At 53.4% G+C, this 13284-nt stretch overlaps 1 protein-coding gene across 7 annotated transcripts in view; it reads left to right on the forward strand.

Moving 5' to 3' along the window:
• Positions 1-13284, forward strand: part of BANP (BTG3 associated nuclear protein) — a 223671-nt gene that overhangs the window by 82185 nt on the left and 128202 nt on the right. For 5 of the 7 annotated variants that reach the window (XR_012126924.1, XR_012126921.1, XR_012126922.1 and 2 more), the window contains one exon: positions 2442-2585. Coding sequence is in view for 3 of the 7 variants with exons in the window: in XM_036993788.2 (XP_036849683.2) it covers positions 2442-2585 (144 nt within the window). In the remaining 4 variants the exon portion in view is untranslated. Of the gene's footprint in view, positions 1-2441; positions 2586-5556; positions 6158-13284 lie in introns of those variants that run through there. The other 2 variants (XM_017677764.3, XM_036993789.2) reach the window with 1 other exon arrangement.

Genomic DNA, 13284 nt, shown 5'->3' on the forward strand with positions numbered 1-13284 from the left:
TGAATTCAAACCAGTTCTCAGGTGAGTTAACCAAAAGGACCATGGGTGGGCCTTACAATGCCCACCTTCTCCAGCAGGAAGTCCTGCAGGCACTCACGCCCATCTTGTTGCTTTGTCTCTGGCTTCTGCTTTGGCCTTAGCAGCCCGAACCACTGTCCTGGTCTCCATTGTTGCCACAGCGCCAGTAAGATTCTGTTTGACATCCCATCCAATTTCCCTCCGTCGGCTCCTGCCTTTATCAGGCCAGCCCACATCTGGGTCCTCGTGACCTTCACGGGGCCCTTTAAATTCTTCCTCCGAGTAGACGATATTTTCTTCTGTGCTTTCACTGCTTGAGCCTGAGGCTAGAAGCAGAGCACGGAGCGCTCCCCGACCTGGGCAGGGGCTGCACCCCTCCTGGAGGAACCCGCGGTGGCCGGGTCTTTATTTTCTTCTGGGCTTTCCACCGACTTTCAGCTGGTGGGGTTTCCACCAAGGAGGGGCCGGTGCCTCTGACACCCGCAGGGCCTCCACCCTGATCTGTTCTTCAGACCCCTGCTCCTCCATTTCTGGGGCTGACGGCCCCGCTGCGTCCTCCACCTGCCCCTCGCGCCTGGCGGCCTGCGCTCGGGCCGCTGCCTCTCGGGCACCACGACATCCCTTAGCGTTTCCACGGCGCCTCTTAGTGACGCCATTTCAGCCACTAACAAATTTTCTCCCTCTTCAGGGGCGCCTCGCGGCTCACGTGCTTGCGCTGCCTCTCCTCTTCCTTCCCGCGGGGGGGCGTCTCTCTCCCTTATGGCCTCTCTTAGGACTGTGAGAAAAAGACTCCCCACTGTTCCCGCCTCATGGGCGCTTGGTTTCTCTAAGGAATTCCCTAATTTGCTAAGGGCCACCTACTGCCTCGGGTGTCACCTCCACCCCTTCCCAGCCTTGGGGTGGGGCCCAGTCCTCTAGGAGGCAGACCACGTCGGACCGCATGTGCACCGGGGGACACTCGGATGTCTCCCCGTCCATAGGTGCATCCCGTGGAAACACTCCTCCCAGGAGGGCAGCCTCTTCTGTTCCTGGGCCAACAGTGCATCCTGCCCACTGTCGCCAATTATCTTGCCAGTGGGTTCAAGCCCTGGACAAGTTCACTATGGATTCAGTGAGACCGAGGAATGACAGTGGAACGTTCTTGGGGTGAAAGGCTTATACACAACTTAATTCCTATGGTGGCAGGTCAGTCCCTAGAATCCTGTCCACTCAGAGCGAGTCTGCATGCAGCAGGCCAGTCCCTGCCTCTGGCCCTCTCTGCCCCTACACAGCCGTCCTCTGGGCCTCTGTCCTCGGTGCTGCCACCACTCCAGTCTCTGCTCTCCTGAGTCTCTGCTCTCCTGCAGCTGTGCAGTAGCCCAGAGCACTGGGCGGAGCTCTTTATTATATAGAGTCAGTAATGATGCATTGCCCACACGTGTGTAGTGAGCAAGCCGACCAGGGCCAGGTGAGAACCCCAGCCGTAAGAACCTTCACTTTATCCACAGTCGGCTGGCTTTTCATGACCGCCACCTGTCCTTCCGGCCATCTCCAAACTTGCTGGGCAGGTTTTGTCTGCTCCCTCATTGCCCTGGGCCCCTGTGGTGGCCAGAGTTCTTGAACCTCATCTCCCGAGGAGCAGAGTGGGGGGGGATGAGGCTTACTGCCGTCACCGTGCCTGAGCTCGGGCAGCCACCACGATACAGCAGGCTGGGGCGTCCACGGCGGGTGGCTCCTTGGGCCGAGGCTGCAGCAGGTGCTGGTGGGGCCAGGCCCTTCCTGGCCTTGTCCTTGTGTCGCTGTCCTCGGTGCCCAGAGAGCCTGTGACTCCTGCTCCTCTTGGAGGGGCACTGATCTTGTCTCGGGGGTCCACCCTCTTGATCTCCTCTGACCTCAGCCACTCCCGAACCCTACCTTGTTAGGGGCTGGGGCTTCGACGGAGGAATCCGGGGTGGGGGGACCACTGTCCGCCCTAGCCACCGCCTGTCCCCAGAAGGGACTGGGACACTGCGGCTGAGCTCTGTGGTGGGCGGGAAGTAAAGGGGGTTTGGGAGGAAAGGACTGGCCGCCTTTTGACCACAGGAGAATCCGGCCGGCTCACCTCCACAGGGCCTACCTCAGATGCAGGCCGGAGCTGGGAGCAGCTGGGAGCAGGGGGGCCTGGCCGGGGGGCCGAGGGGCCCTGAGCGCTGCTTATTCTCCCCCAGCTTTGCTGCTGGGAACAAGCTGCCTCATTCTGTCAGTCAGGTGCCCGACATGGGCACGTCTGAGGGCAGTCTCCTGCAGACATGCTGGCACAGCTGTCATGCTGTGCCCTCAGCACATGCGCACACCGGAAGGTGACTGATGACACGGGGACCCACGGAAAGGAGTGCAGACCCGGCCGCCGTGCAGCCACTGGGGACTGGCACCTGCGCTCATGGCGGCCTGCTCTGTGTCTGCAGGTGCTGCAGGGAGCCCAGCTCATAGCCGTCGCCTCTTCGGACGCTGCCACCGCCGGGGTGGATGGGTCGCCGCTCCAGGGCAGTGACATCCAGGTCCAGTATGTGCAGCTGGCTCCAGTGACCGACCACAGCGCCGCAGCTCAGGTGGGTTCTCCCCTTCCGCGGGTGTGGGCGCCGTCCAGGTATTTCCGCTTCTGATGCTGCCCAGGAGGAAGGTAAATTACCACCAGAAGGTGCACCATCTGGACACAGACACTCATTTGGGGTCATATTTTTTATAAGTGTCTGAAGATGTGAAGTCAGAAGCTAGTTCCTGGCCACGGGCTAATCTCAGGTGGATTCTGGAGATAGTCTGTCTTGTGCAAATGCTTGTCCGTAGATTCAGAGGGATAATATGGTTCTGCCCTGTCCCCCTTCTGCAGACTGGCTCCTCGGCTCTGGAGCCAGCAGGTCCCAGTTCACCTGAGCCCTTGCTGCTCTGGTTGGGGCAGGACCTGGCCCAGCCCAGCACCTCTGCAGGCCGCCGGCTTCTGGTGTGGCCATTTTCCCAGGGCAGGTCGGTGGGCACTGGCCTTGGAGCAGCTCCTCCCTCTGTGGTGGACATGCAGGCTGGCTTCTCATGGCTGCAGTGTTTGCACGAGGCCCTGAGGTCACCATCTGGCCAGGTTTCCGCCTTCCCACCGGGTGCTCAGCACATCAGCTGGCAGCCTTGCCAGGAGCCCTTCGTTCACCATGCGCTTGTCCAGCACATGCCAGCCCCACGGGAGCTGCTCACCGTCTGGTTGTGCTGGCCACACTGCTCTATGCTTCTCATCCCTGGTGCTTTACGGAAGCTCTGGGAGCTCCTGAGGTGCCAGACCAGAGGGTGCTGCCCCACGTGCTCGCAGCGTCCCAGAGCAGCCCCACAGGCGGTGCCTTGGTCCAAGGAGCGCTATGGCCTCTCTCTTCAGAGCCCCCTGGGTCTGGGGAGCCCCCTGAGTCTGGGGAGCCAGGCCTGGGCCCCCGGGGTTGGGGTGGGGAGCCAGCTGGGGGAGACAGCATGACGGGGCTCCGTGTGCGGGCTGATTGTGTTCAGAACAGCCGTCCTGAAGTCAGGGTATGTTCCTGCTCTTACGAGAGTCACCACAGGATCCCAAGGCGCAGTGGCCCATCGGAACCGAGGGCAGGGCTGCCGGCTCCTTGAGGGACACACACGTGTCTCCACCCTTAAACCTCATGGGCTGTAGGTTAAATCACTGGCCTCACTGCTGGGACCCAGGCGAGAGCCGTTGTGTGGCAGGTTTACTTGCTCTGACCGTGGTGAGCTCCTGCCCTGCCTCCCAGCGTCCTCTGGCGGCCTCTGGGTCTGTCCCGCCTTCGCCAGGCTCAGCGCTGAGGAGCCGCGTGCATCGCAATGCTATTGGTCTTTGGTGCTCTGTCCAGCAGAGCTGCGGGTTGATCGCGGCAGAACGCTGAGAGCGAATCACTCAAGCACTGTTCATTAAGCCCAATAAGCGAAACAGAGAAACTGCTTCAGAGAAAGCCTAAGCTTAGTGGGTGGAATGAGAGAACAAGAAACACAGGCAACACAGACAGACAGACCATGGCTGCAGCCCCGATGTGGCGCAGCACCTTTGTTTTCATACTGCCTCTCTCGGACCTCAGCCAAGCGCTGTACTCACCTTTCCCTTCTCTGGGGGGCAGGCCAGAAGCAGGGGCGGTGTTTTCACACGTCCTCAAGGCCTCCCTGTTCTCAGAGTGAGGAGTCTTGGCTCGTCTTCCAGGACAGGATATGTTTCTGTGGGCAGAGAGCTTCCGAGGACGGCACCGGCCACCCCCAGCACTTCGGCACTTAGACTTAAGGCCCCAGACTCCCAGGCAGGGCCTCTCCCCTCACTCTGTGGGTGCTGTGCCGGCGTCCTGTCACCCTGGGGAGGAAAGGGTGGGCACCACAGTGCCCGGGGTGTCTGGCTGCAGCTCTTGGTCTTCTTTCTCCTTGTCTTTCTGCAGGCGGCTCTGCCACCTCCTGCCTGGGGCGTGGGTCTGGCTGCCAAATTTTGAGGACAAGGGAGAGGGGCTGAGGGGGGTCCCTGTCAGAACATGGGTCTCCCCTCATCCCTGGCCCGGCCCACCTCAGCCCCCATCACGGTCACACATGCCTGGGTCCCAGTGTTTCAAGAGGAGGGGCCCTTGGTCCTGGGAGTGCCCACCAGCCACCCGTGACCCACCCACCCTGCATGGCCCTGCCCTCCCAGCACTGTCTAGGCCACCCCTGCTTCCAGAAGCTCGAGGGGAGCCCCTCCAGTCTGTGTCACAGGTCCAGACCCTTCTTGGCACTCCTGCCCGGCTGCCAACCTGGGCTCTGGACAGTGCGGTGCTCCTGGTGCAGTGTTGAGCATCATGTGACATGGGTATTTCAGAAGTGCAGAATTAAACCCAGTAAGACGCCTGCCTTCCTGTCCCCACCGCTCCCTCTGCCTCATCCTCACCGTCGCTGCAGCCAGCCCCTCCAGCTAAATTTCCTGCCAGGGAGGCTGGAAGCCCCTCTCTGAGGGTCTGATCTTTGTGACATTGCCTTTGACTGACAGCTTTGGGCAGCCTGGAAAACTCCAAAATCTCCATTTCAGGGTACTTTGTGGATGGTTGAGATGATTAATGACTTATTCCAAGATTTATTTTTTCCCTTTAACTTATCTTGAAACTGAATATGCATTTAAAATCCTTTTAGTATCCATAGTTCATTGGTTAGAACTTAGGTCTTTAAGTAGAAAAAAGTAGCTGCCCTAAAGTGCTGTCCTGGACCTTCAGAACGGTTCCTGTAAGAAGGTGACGTGGCATCTGACATTCTGTGGATGTGCTGAAGGACGTGGGACTCCTTCCGGCTACTGCGCAGGGCGGGGAGATGGGAAGTCTTCAGGGGCAGGGGGCCCTCGTGCATGGGCCAGAGAGGGACTGCGGCCCCACTGTGAGCGGCCTGGGTCCCGGGGGAGGCGTCTCCCACGGCGGGGCCGAGCCTCAGGCCCAGCCCCCTCTGGCCCTGCTGTGCGTGAAGACCCCTGGTGCTTTGTGACCGTGGGTGGCCTGGGCGTTGCCTGGTGGGGACCTGCATGGAGAGCCCTCCTCTCTCCCCTTGCAGACAGCCGAGGCCCTGCCGCCCGACATGCAGCTCGAGCATGGGGCCATCCAGATCCAGTGAGGCCGGACGCCGCCTGGCCTCGACAGGACCTGAGACCGTGCCGCGGCTCCCTCAGCCCCGGCCCGGCCCTGCCCTGCTCTCCGTGCACCCCGGCCCCACGGTGACCGCGCGTGCTGTGTTGAAGGGCACCCGAAAGCCTCGTCCGCAGGAGGAAGCGCCTCAGTAAATAAAGGGTGATGCTCACGAAGCGCCGCCCCTGCCAGAAGACCCCTTTCTTTTGAGTCGCTCCGTTGGTGTCTAGTGGGGAGCACGGTGTGGATCGCATTAAGCACACGCGCAAACCAAGAACTGCAGTATTTTTCTCTGTCCAAACTGCTTTTTTAATTTGCTATGGTGTTTATAACAAAAAAGAAAATCGAAAAAAAAGTGGAGTAGCCAAAGCCTTTTGCTGTGTGCTCTGTTCGGTGTCACAAAAATAGGTATTTGCAAAAGACAACTAACGATTTTGATGGAAATATTGCTTACCTACTTTTCTAGGGGGAAATGCTCTCAGCACTGTAATTATGCATTTCTAATGAAATAAAAAGTATTTATGACCACAGCAGCCCTGTGTGATTTCCACTTCAGAGGTGGTGCGCCCGCAGTCAGCCTCACCCCGCTGGGGCCAGGGATCCCCCAGGGCCCTGCCGGCAGTGCTGCCGTGCTGGCGGCCGTTGCCAGTCGGATGTAACAGGGCCTGTGCGGTGGGGCACCCTGCTCTCACACAGGGTCCCTCGGGATAGTGCCAGTCCTGTGGACACTGCCACGGGGACACCGTTCTGTGTGTGACACTGGACTCTCCCAGCTCCAGGGAGTTACAGCTCTGTGGGTCCCTGGGGCACATCACACCCGCGGGGCAAAGCCTTGTCAGCCAAGAGTAGAAGAGAGAAGGCAGACGCCAGTTCCAAACAGAAGCCCCGGAGGTGATCGCTTCAGCAAGTGGCCAGCAGTGTCTGGCCCTCGCTGTTTGGCAGTGGCCTTGGTGGTTTGTCGAGTTCCCACGACAAAATCGTATCACTGGCTCAGCCTGTGCTCAGCGCCTTTCCTGGGAAGCATTTGGAGCTGCCGGCCGACGATCGCAGCCCTTTGCGCCACCCTGCCCTGGGAGTGCCCAGCCCCCTGCAGGGGGACAGCGTGTCCGCATCCTGGGCTCCCGTCCATTCTCCAGGATAAGGGGCTTGTGGTGTGTGTAAATGTGAAACAGCGGAATATTACTCACCCATAAAACAAAGAAATCCTACCATTTGTGACAACATGGGTGGACCTGGAGGGCACTATGCTCATTGAAATCAGAGAAAGACAAAACCGTATGATCTTATTTACATGCGGGAATCTAAAAACAACAACGAAAATGGCTCAGAAAAAGAGGTCGGGTTAGTGGTTTTCCTGAGGCTGCAGCGGGGGCTTGGGAGAAGTGGAGGTGGAGGATCAACAGGCACAGTTTGTGGCTGTGAAGAGGTGGGGTGGGATCCCCAGCACCGCCGCGCGGCATCCGAGAGGCAGTGCGGGAGCAGGGGCCGAGCTCGCGTCGCAGGGAAGACATTCCTTGTTTCCTCCCCCTGCTATTGTATCTGTGCGGGAAGTGGATGCTGGCCGACCTGTGCGATCATTTCACAGTGTATGCAGATCCGACTTCATGCTGCACACCTTGCATGTAAGAGAGTTGATGTATGTTGATCACCATTCGGCAGAACTGGTGGGGGCAGCACACAGCCTTGTCTGGTTCCTGATCGTAAAGGGGACGCTCTCCACCCTCCGCGGCTGAGCCTGGCTTTGCTGCGCGCCTGTCACGTACGGCCTTTGTTACGCTGGAGCGTGTTCCTTCTGTGCCCCAGGTGTTGAGGGTTGTGGTCTTGAAGGGGTGTTGTGTTTTGCCAAATGCTTTTTCTGCATTTATAGAAACGATCGTATGGTTTTTACCTTTCACCCTGTTGGTGTAACATGCCGCTATGTGATTGATTTGTGGACATCGAGCCATCCTTGTGGTCCACCTAGCATGGTGTACGGTCCTTTCACTGTATTATGGGATCCAGTTTGCTAGTATTTTGTTAAGAATTTTTGCATCTGTATTCATCAGGGATATTGACCTATAGTTGCCTTTTTTTGTAGTGCCCTTGTCTGACTTTGGTATCAGGTTAGGTCAGCCTTGTAAAGTGAGTTTGCAAGTATTTCTCCTCTTCAGTTTTTTGGAAGAATTTTTACAAGGATTTACATTCTTTAAATGTTTGGTAAAATTTATCAGTGAAGCCATCTTGGCTGGACTTCTCTGTGTTGAATGGTTTTTAATTCCTGCTTAATATGTTACTGACCTGTTCAGATTTTCTAATCATGATTTAGTACAGTAAATTGTGTGTTTCCAGGAATTTATCCATTTCTCCTAGGGTATCCAGTTTGTTGTTGTATAATTGTTGTTCATCGTAGTGCCTTAGAATCCTTTGTATTTCTGTGTTACCAGCTGTGATGTCTCCTCTTTCATTTTTGATTTTGAGTCTTATTTCCTTTTTTCTGTCTACATAGAGGTTTGTCAATTTTGTTTATCTTTTCAAAAAACCATGAGCTGTATATATTTACAATTGTTATATCTTCTTGAAGAATTGGTGAATTAATCTCTTTGTCATTATATAATGACCTTCTTTATCTCTTGATACAATTTTTGACTCAAGTCCATATTTTTGGACATAAGTATAGCTACCCTGCTGTCTCTCGTTTTCCATTTTCACGGAATATCTTCCACCCCTTCATTTTGAGTCTGTGTGTGTCCTTAAAAGTGAATCTCTTTTTAGATCACATACAATTGAGACTTGTTTTTTATTCCATTTCAGCCACGCTCTGCCTTTGATTGGATAATTTAATCCATTTATATTTAGAGTAATTATTGATAGGTAAGAATTGCTGTGCCTCTTATACATTGTTTTCCAATGTTTTGTAGTTGCCTTACTCATTTCTTACTCTCTTGCTGTCTTCCTGAGTTGGTGACTCTCCACAGTGGTATTTCCCATGAGGCTTAACAGCTGATACTATACTGTTTTTTTTTTAAGCTGACAGCAACTTCAACCATATACAAAAACTCTTTTATCTCCCCCATTATATGTTTTTGATGTCACAATTTACATCTTTTTATATTGTGGATCCATTAAGAAATTATTGTAGTTACAGTTATTCTTAATACTTTTGTCCTTTAACTTCATACTAGAGGCAGGTGGTGACATGCCGCCGTGGCACAGTGACGGGGCATTCTGAGTCCGACTCCGTACCTACCATCGCCAGTATTTTGTGTAGTTTCATATCACTGTTTTCATGTTACTAATTAACGTCCTTCCCTTTCAGCCTGAAGAAGTCCTTTCGGTGTTTCTCGGAAGGCGCCTCTGGGGGTGGGACCCCCGGTCTCTGCTCGGTCTGGGTGGGACCCCCTCCTGGGCGTGCTGGTTGGCAGTGCCCCTGCCAGCTCTTCCTGGGATGTACCACCTCGTCTTCCTGGCCCACAAGGCGTCCGCTGAGAAATCTGCTGGGTCTCCTGTATGTGATGATCAGTTTCCTCTTGCTACTTTTAAAACTCTGTCTTTGGCTTTGATTTTAAACAGTTTTATTATAATGTGTCTTGGAGAGCATAGTTTTGGGCTGACATTTTAGGGGAATGCACGATGTGTGGGCTTCGTGACCTTGGACGCGCAGCTCCGCCCCTCGATTCGGGAGGTTCTCAGCCATCATTTCTTCAGCTGAACCTTCTGCTCCTTCCTCCCCTTCGGCTGGGCCTCCGCTGACGTTTTTTGTTTCTCTCAATGCTATTTGTAGTTCACTCAGGGTTCCCTCTTTTTCCTGTTTCCTCCTCTCGGTGATTCCAAAGGCCCTGTCTTCCCTCTGCTGAAGCTTTTCATTTTGGTGATTGAACTCCTCGTTCTGGGTTTTTTTTGTGTGTGTGTCTCTTTCTTAGTTGGACTTGTGCTCGTGCATTGTTTTCCTCATTTCTGTGTTTCTTTGAGTTCACTGAATTTCTTCAGAAGGATTACTGTGAATCCTTTTCGGACGTTTCACGGTCTCCATGTCCTCCAGGTCAGCTGTTGGAGCTGGAGTTTTAGCTTTGTCTTTTGGTGTCACGTTTCCTTGATTCACGATCCCTGTGGACTTGTTGTGTTGGTGTCTGTACATTTGAGGGAGGAGGCACCTCGTCCAGGCTCTGCAGTGCCTCTGGCAGGGAGAGCCCTTCCCCAGCCAGCCTGTCCAGGACTCTGGGTGCCGAGGGTGTCCCTGGGTGGCTGCTGCTGGTATCCGGGGGGTCCACAGGGGCGTGCTGGGAGCCTGGGCTTCCCCGGGCAGTCAGTGATGAAGTTGGGCACTCACTTCATTTTGCCCTCCCCCATGGGGGGGCATCTCTGCTGGGCCTCGGGGAGGGTGACGGGGCTAATAGGACACTATTTCTACCTCCCTCACTGGTGTCACCTGCCCACAGGTGTGGCGATCCCTCTCCTGGAGTCCTCAGCTCTCGCCAAGGTATGTTCACGCGTGGGTGGTTCACACTGAGACTTCTGGTCAGGGACGAGCCGCAGACACGTCTGACCTGCCGTTGCTGCCATCGCTGTTCAGGGCACCTCTCTTTATAAAACCAGTTACCTGTAACTGCAAATCTTGTCACAGGGAAAGCTTACGATGGCTTCACTGCCAAGGGTTTCCAGATGCTTAAGGAAGAGCAGCGATCCGCTAAGAACCCCTCGGAGAACAGAAGAGGCTTGCGCCCCATCTTGTCTTATGAGACAGTGTAACCGCGGCACCAAAGCCTGACAAGGGAGTTTCAGAGCAAAGAGGAGAGCAGGGGGTGGGGAGGGAGAGGAGGCCAGGGATAAGCCAGCGTTTCTCTTGAAAACCCCAAACAATCCTAAGCAACATGTGAACAAACTAGATTTAGTGAGGTTCAATGATAATGTATCACGACTGAGTTGTGTTGGGTTCAGGATGCAAGGTTTGTATAATTTTCAGAAAACCAATCTGTAATTATCCACAGTGACAGAGAGATAAACCACACGATCATCCCAATAATTGCAGAAAAATCATTTGGACAGTTCAACGCCCTTCATGATCAAGAGATCTTCTAACAAACTAGGAATAGAAAGGAACTCACCTGATCAAACAAGAAGTCTGCGACACCCGTCCCAGTGAAGGGTGAGGCGCGGACGCGCTGCCCCTGGCCGGTGGGGGACGAGGGTGGCTGCCTCGCGCCAAGTGTATTTGCCTTGCGCTGCAGAACCTGGCCAGAGAGGGAGCGCTAAGGGCGTAGGTCTGAGAAGCCAGAAGAGCTGCCAGTATTTGCAGGGCATGTGGTTCCGTGTGAAGAGAATCCAAAGAGACCCACAGGAGCCTGCTGGGAGTGAATTTAGCAAGGTCACGGGCACCTGCTCAAAATGCAAGAACCAATGTTATTTTTAAATGCCAGAAGCCATAATGCTCACTTTTTTTTAATGTAATAAATTCCATTTATTTACTAATAAATAAGTAAATGTTAAGAAATGTGTAAGAGTAAAAGAGGAGTTGTAAACATACATAGTAAAACTATTAAGACAAGCAAGGAAATTATATAGCCTGCAGGATGGAGATCTCTGAGTGGGAAGTGAAGGGATAGAATGGACGGCACTAGAAAGAGGACTTTAAAGTTATGGTTATGTTCTTTCTTTCTTTTTTGAGAGGCTATCTCTCATTTATTGATCAAATGGTTGTTAACAACAATAAAATTCTGTATAGGGGACTCAATGCACAATCATTAATCCACCCCCAGCCTAATTCTCATCAGTCTCCAATCTTCTGAAGCATAACGAACAAGTTCTTAAATGGGGAACAAGGTCTTACATAGTGAATAAGTTCTTACATGGTGAACAGTACAAGGGCAGTCATCACAGAAACTTTCAGTTTTGATCACGCCTCATGAACTATAAACAATCAGATCAAATATGTTTATTCATTTGATTTTTATACTTGATTTAAATGTGAATCCTACATTTCTCCCTTACATAATGCTCACTTTTAAATGTCATTTCTTACAGCCTTTCAGACACATCAACTACATAGAAATAGTCTAGCGAGAAATACCTGAGACAGAAAGCTGTAAAATATTATTGAAGCGAAAAGTGAGGAAAACGTGAGAAATGGAGGTTTATGACAAGTTCATGGATTGGAATCCTCGACCTTGAAAAAATGTCAGATTCAGTGCAATTCCAACTGAAATGAGGGCTGTAACTGCCACTCACTCACTGCTCCCCAAAAAAGAAAAAAAGGTGTGAACACATGAATAGACACAGGACAAGATCCACATGGCTGATAACCATCTGGGCAAGGCCAGCCTCACTGGTCAAGTCAACAGACCCATGAGAACCCCCGAATCACTAGGTTTAAAAGACTAATGAAACCAGGTTATGTGAGCCCCTGGGCCTCCTGTGCTGTGTGCAGGGCCAGGGCTGGTAGCCAGTGTGGAAAACTGTGGTGCCCCCTACTGAAGTGAGCACACACCCATCGCCCAGACCCCTCTTGGCATACATGCTTTGAAGACCTGCCCGGACGGCCCGTGGCCCAGGTGCCACCCTGAAGTGAAGTTCCAGGTGCCCATCCCAATAGACTGAGTAGCTCCTTGTAGCCAGCTTGCCCATGAGGTACTAAACAGCCCTGGGATTGAGCAGGCCAGTGCCCCCGGGTCACACCGACAAGTCACACACACAGTGTGGAGAGAAAGGGTACCGTGTGACCCCATGTGTGCCCATTTCAAACAGCACAGGAATCGCTCTGTTTGAGACCATCTGGGGTACGGTGGCAGTGATGGGGGCCTGGCACCGGCCAGCCAGGGGAGCTCACTCTATCAGGAGGGGTGCCATGATTGTATGCTTTTCTCTGTCCTTCAATTAAAAAGCTGTTTCATATTTTTTAATAAAACACATGCACAAAGGGCAAAGTTTGCCACTAGCAGACTCTCACTAAAAGTCTTAAAGACTATACTTTCAGCAAAGGGAACATGATCCCAGATGGCAGATCTGAGATGCAGGAGTAGAGAGAGTGGTAGTAAATATGTTGTAGTCTAAAAAAGTTGACTGTATACAGAAAATAATGTCTTACGGGGCTTAAAAAGAGCAGTAGAATTTGCATATGATGAAGGGAGTATTCAGGAAAACAGTAGGAAAGTAATACATTGGATTTGGTCCACCGAATTGTAATTCCTTACCCATTGTAACCCTAGAAATAGAGTGTATAACTTCCAAATTAATAGGGGGAGTTAGTTTCAAACTACTGCACCCGTCCAAAAAAAGTCAGGAAGTGAATGGGGGCAGGATGGGGCCTCTGGAGCGCAGACAGCCGTCCTACAGGGACAGCAGGAGGGCCCACTGCAGTCAGAGGATCTGCTGAAAGTTCCCAGGAAGCTTAGGGCAGAGAGTAGCGTCCTGGTGAGGCAGGACTGCCCAGGAGAAGGTGGCTGTGGAGATCACGATCCTCCTCCGTCAGCTGCTCATCCAGCAAGCGGCAACCGAGCAGCTAGGCTGTGCTTTCACCAGCCTTGCAGTGCAAAAGAACAGGGTCCCAGTGGACCCTCTCACTTGGGTTGGGACGTGAAGGGCTGCACTCCTGGCCTCTCAGTGGGGGGAGGGACAGCCACTCAGCTTCCTGTTGTCCACGTCACCAATGTCAGGCTGCCGTGATCCTGCATCGCAGGCGTCCCCA

Source organism: Manis javanica, chromosome 17, assembly GCF_040802235.1.
Source record: "Manis javanica isolate MJ-LG chromosome 17, MJ_LKY, whole genome shotgun sequence".
Lineage (NCBI taxonomy): Eukaryota > Metazoa > Chordata > Mammalia > Pholidota > Manidae > Manis > Manis javanica.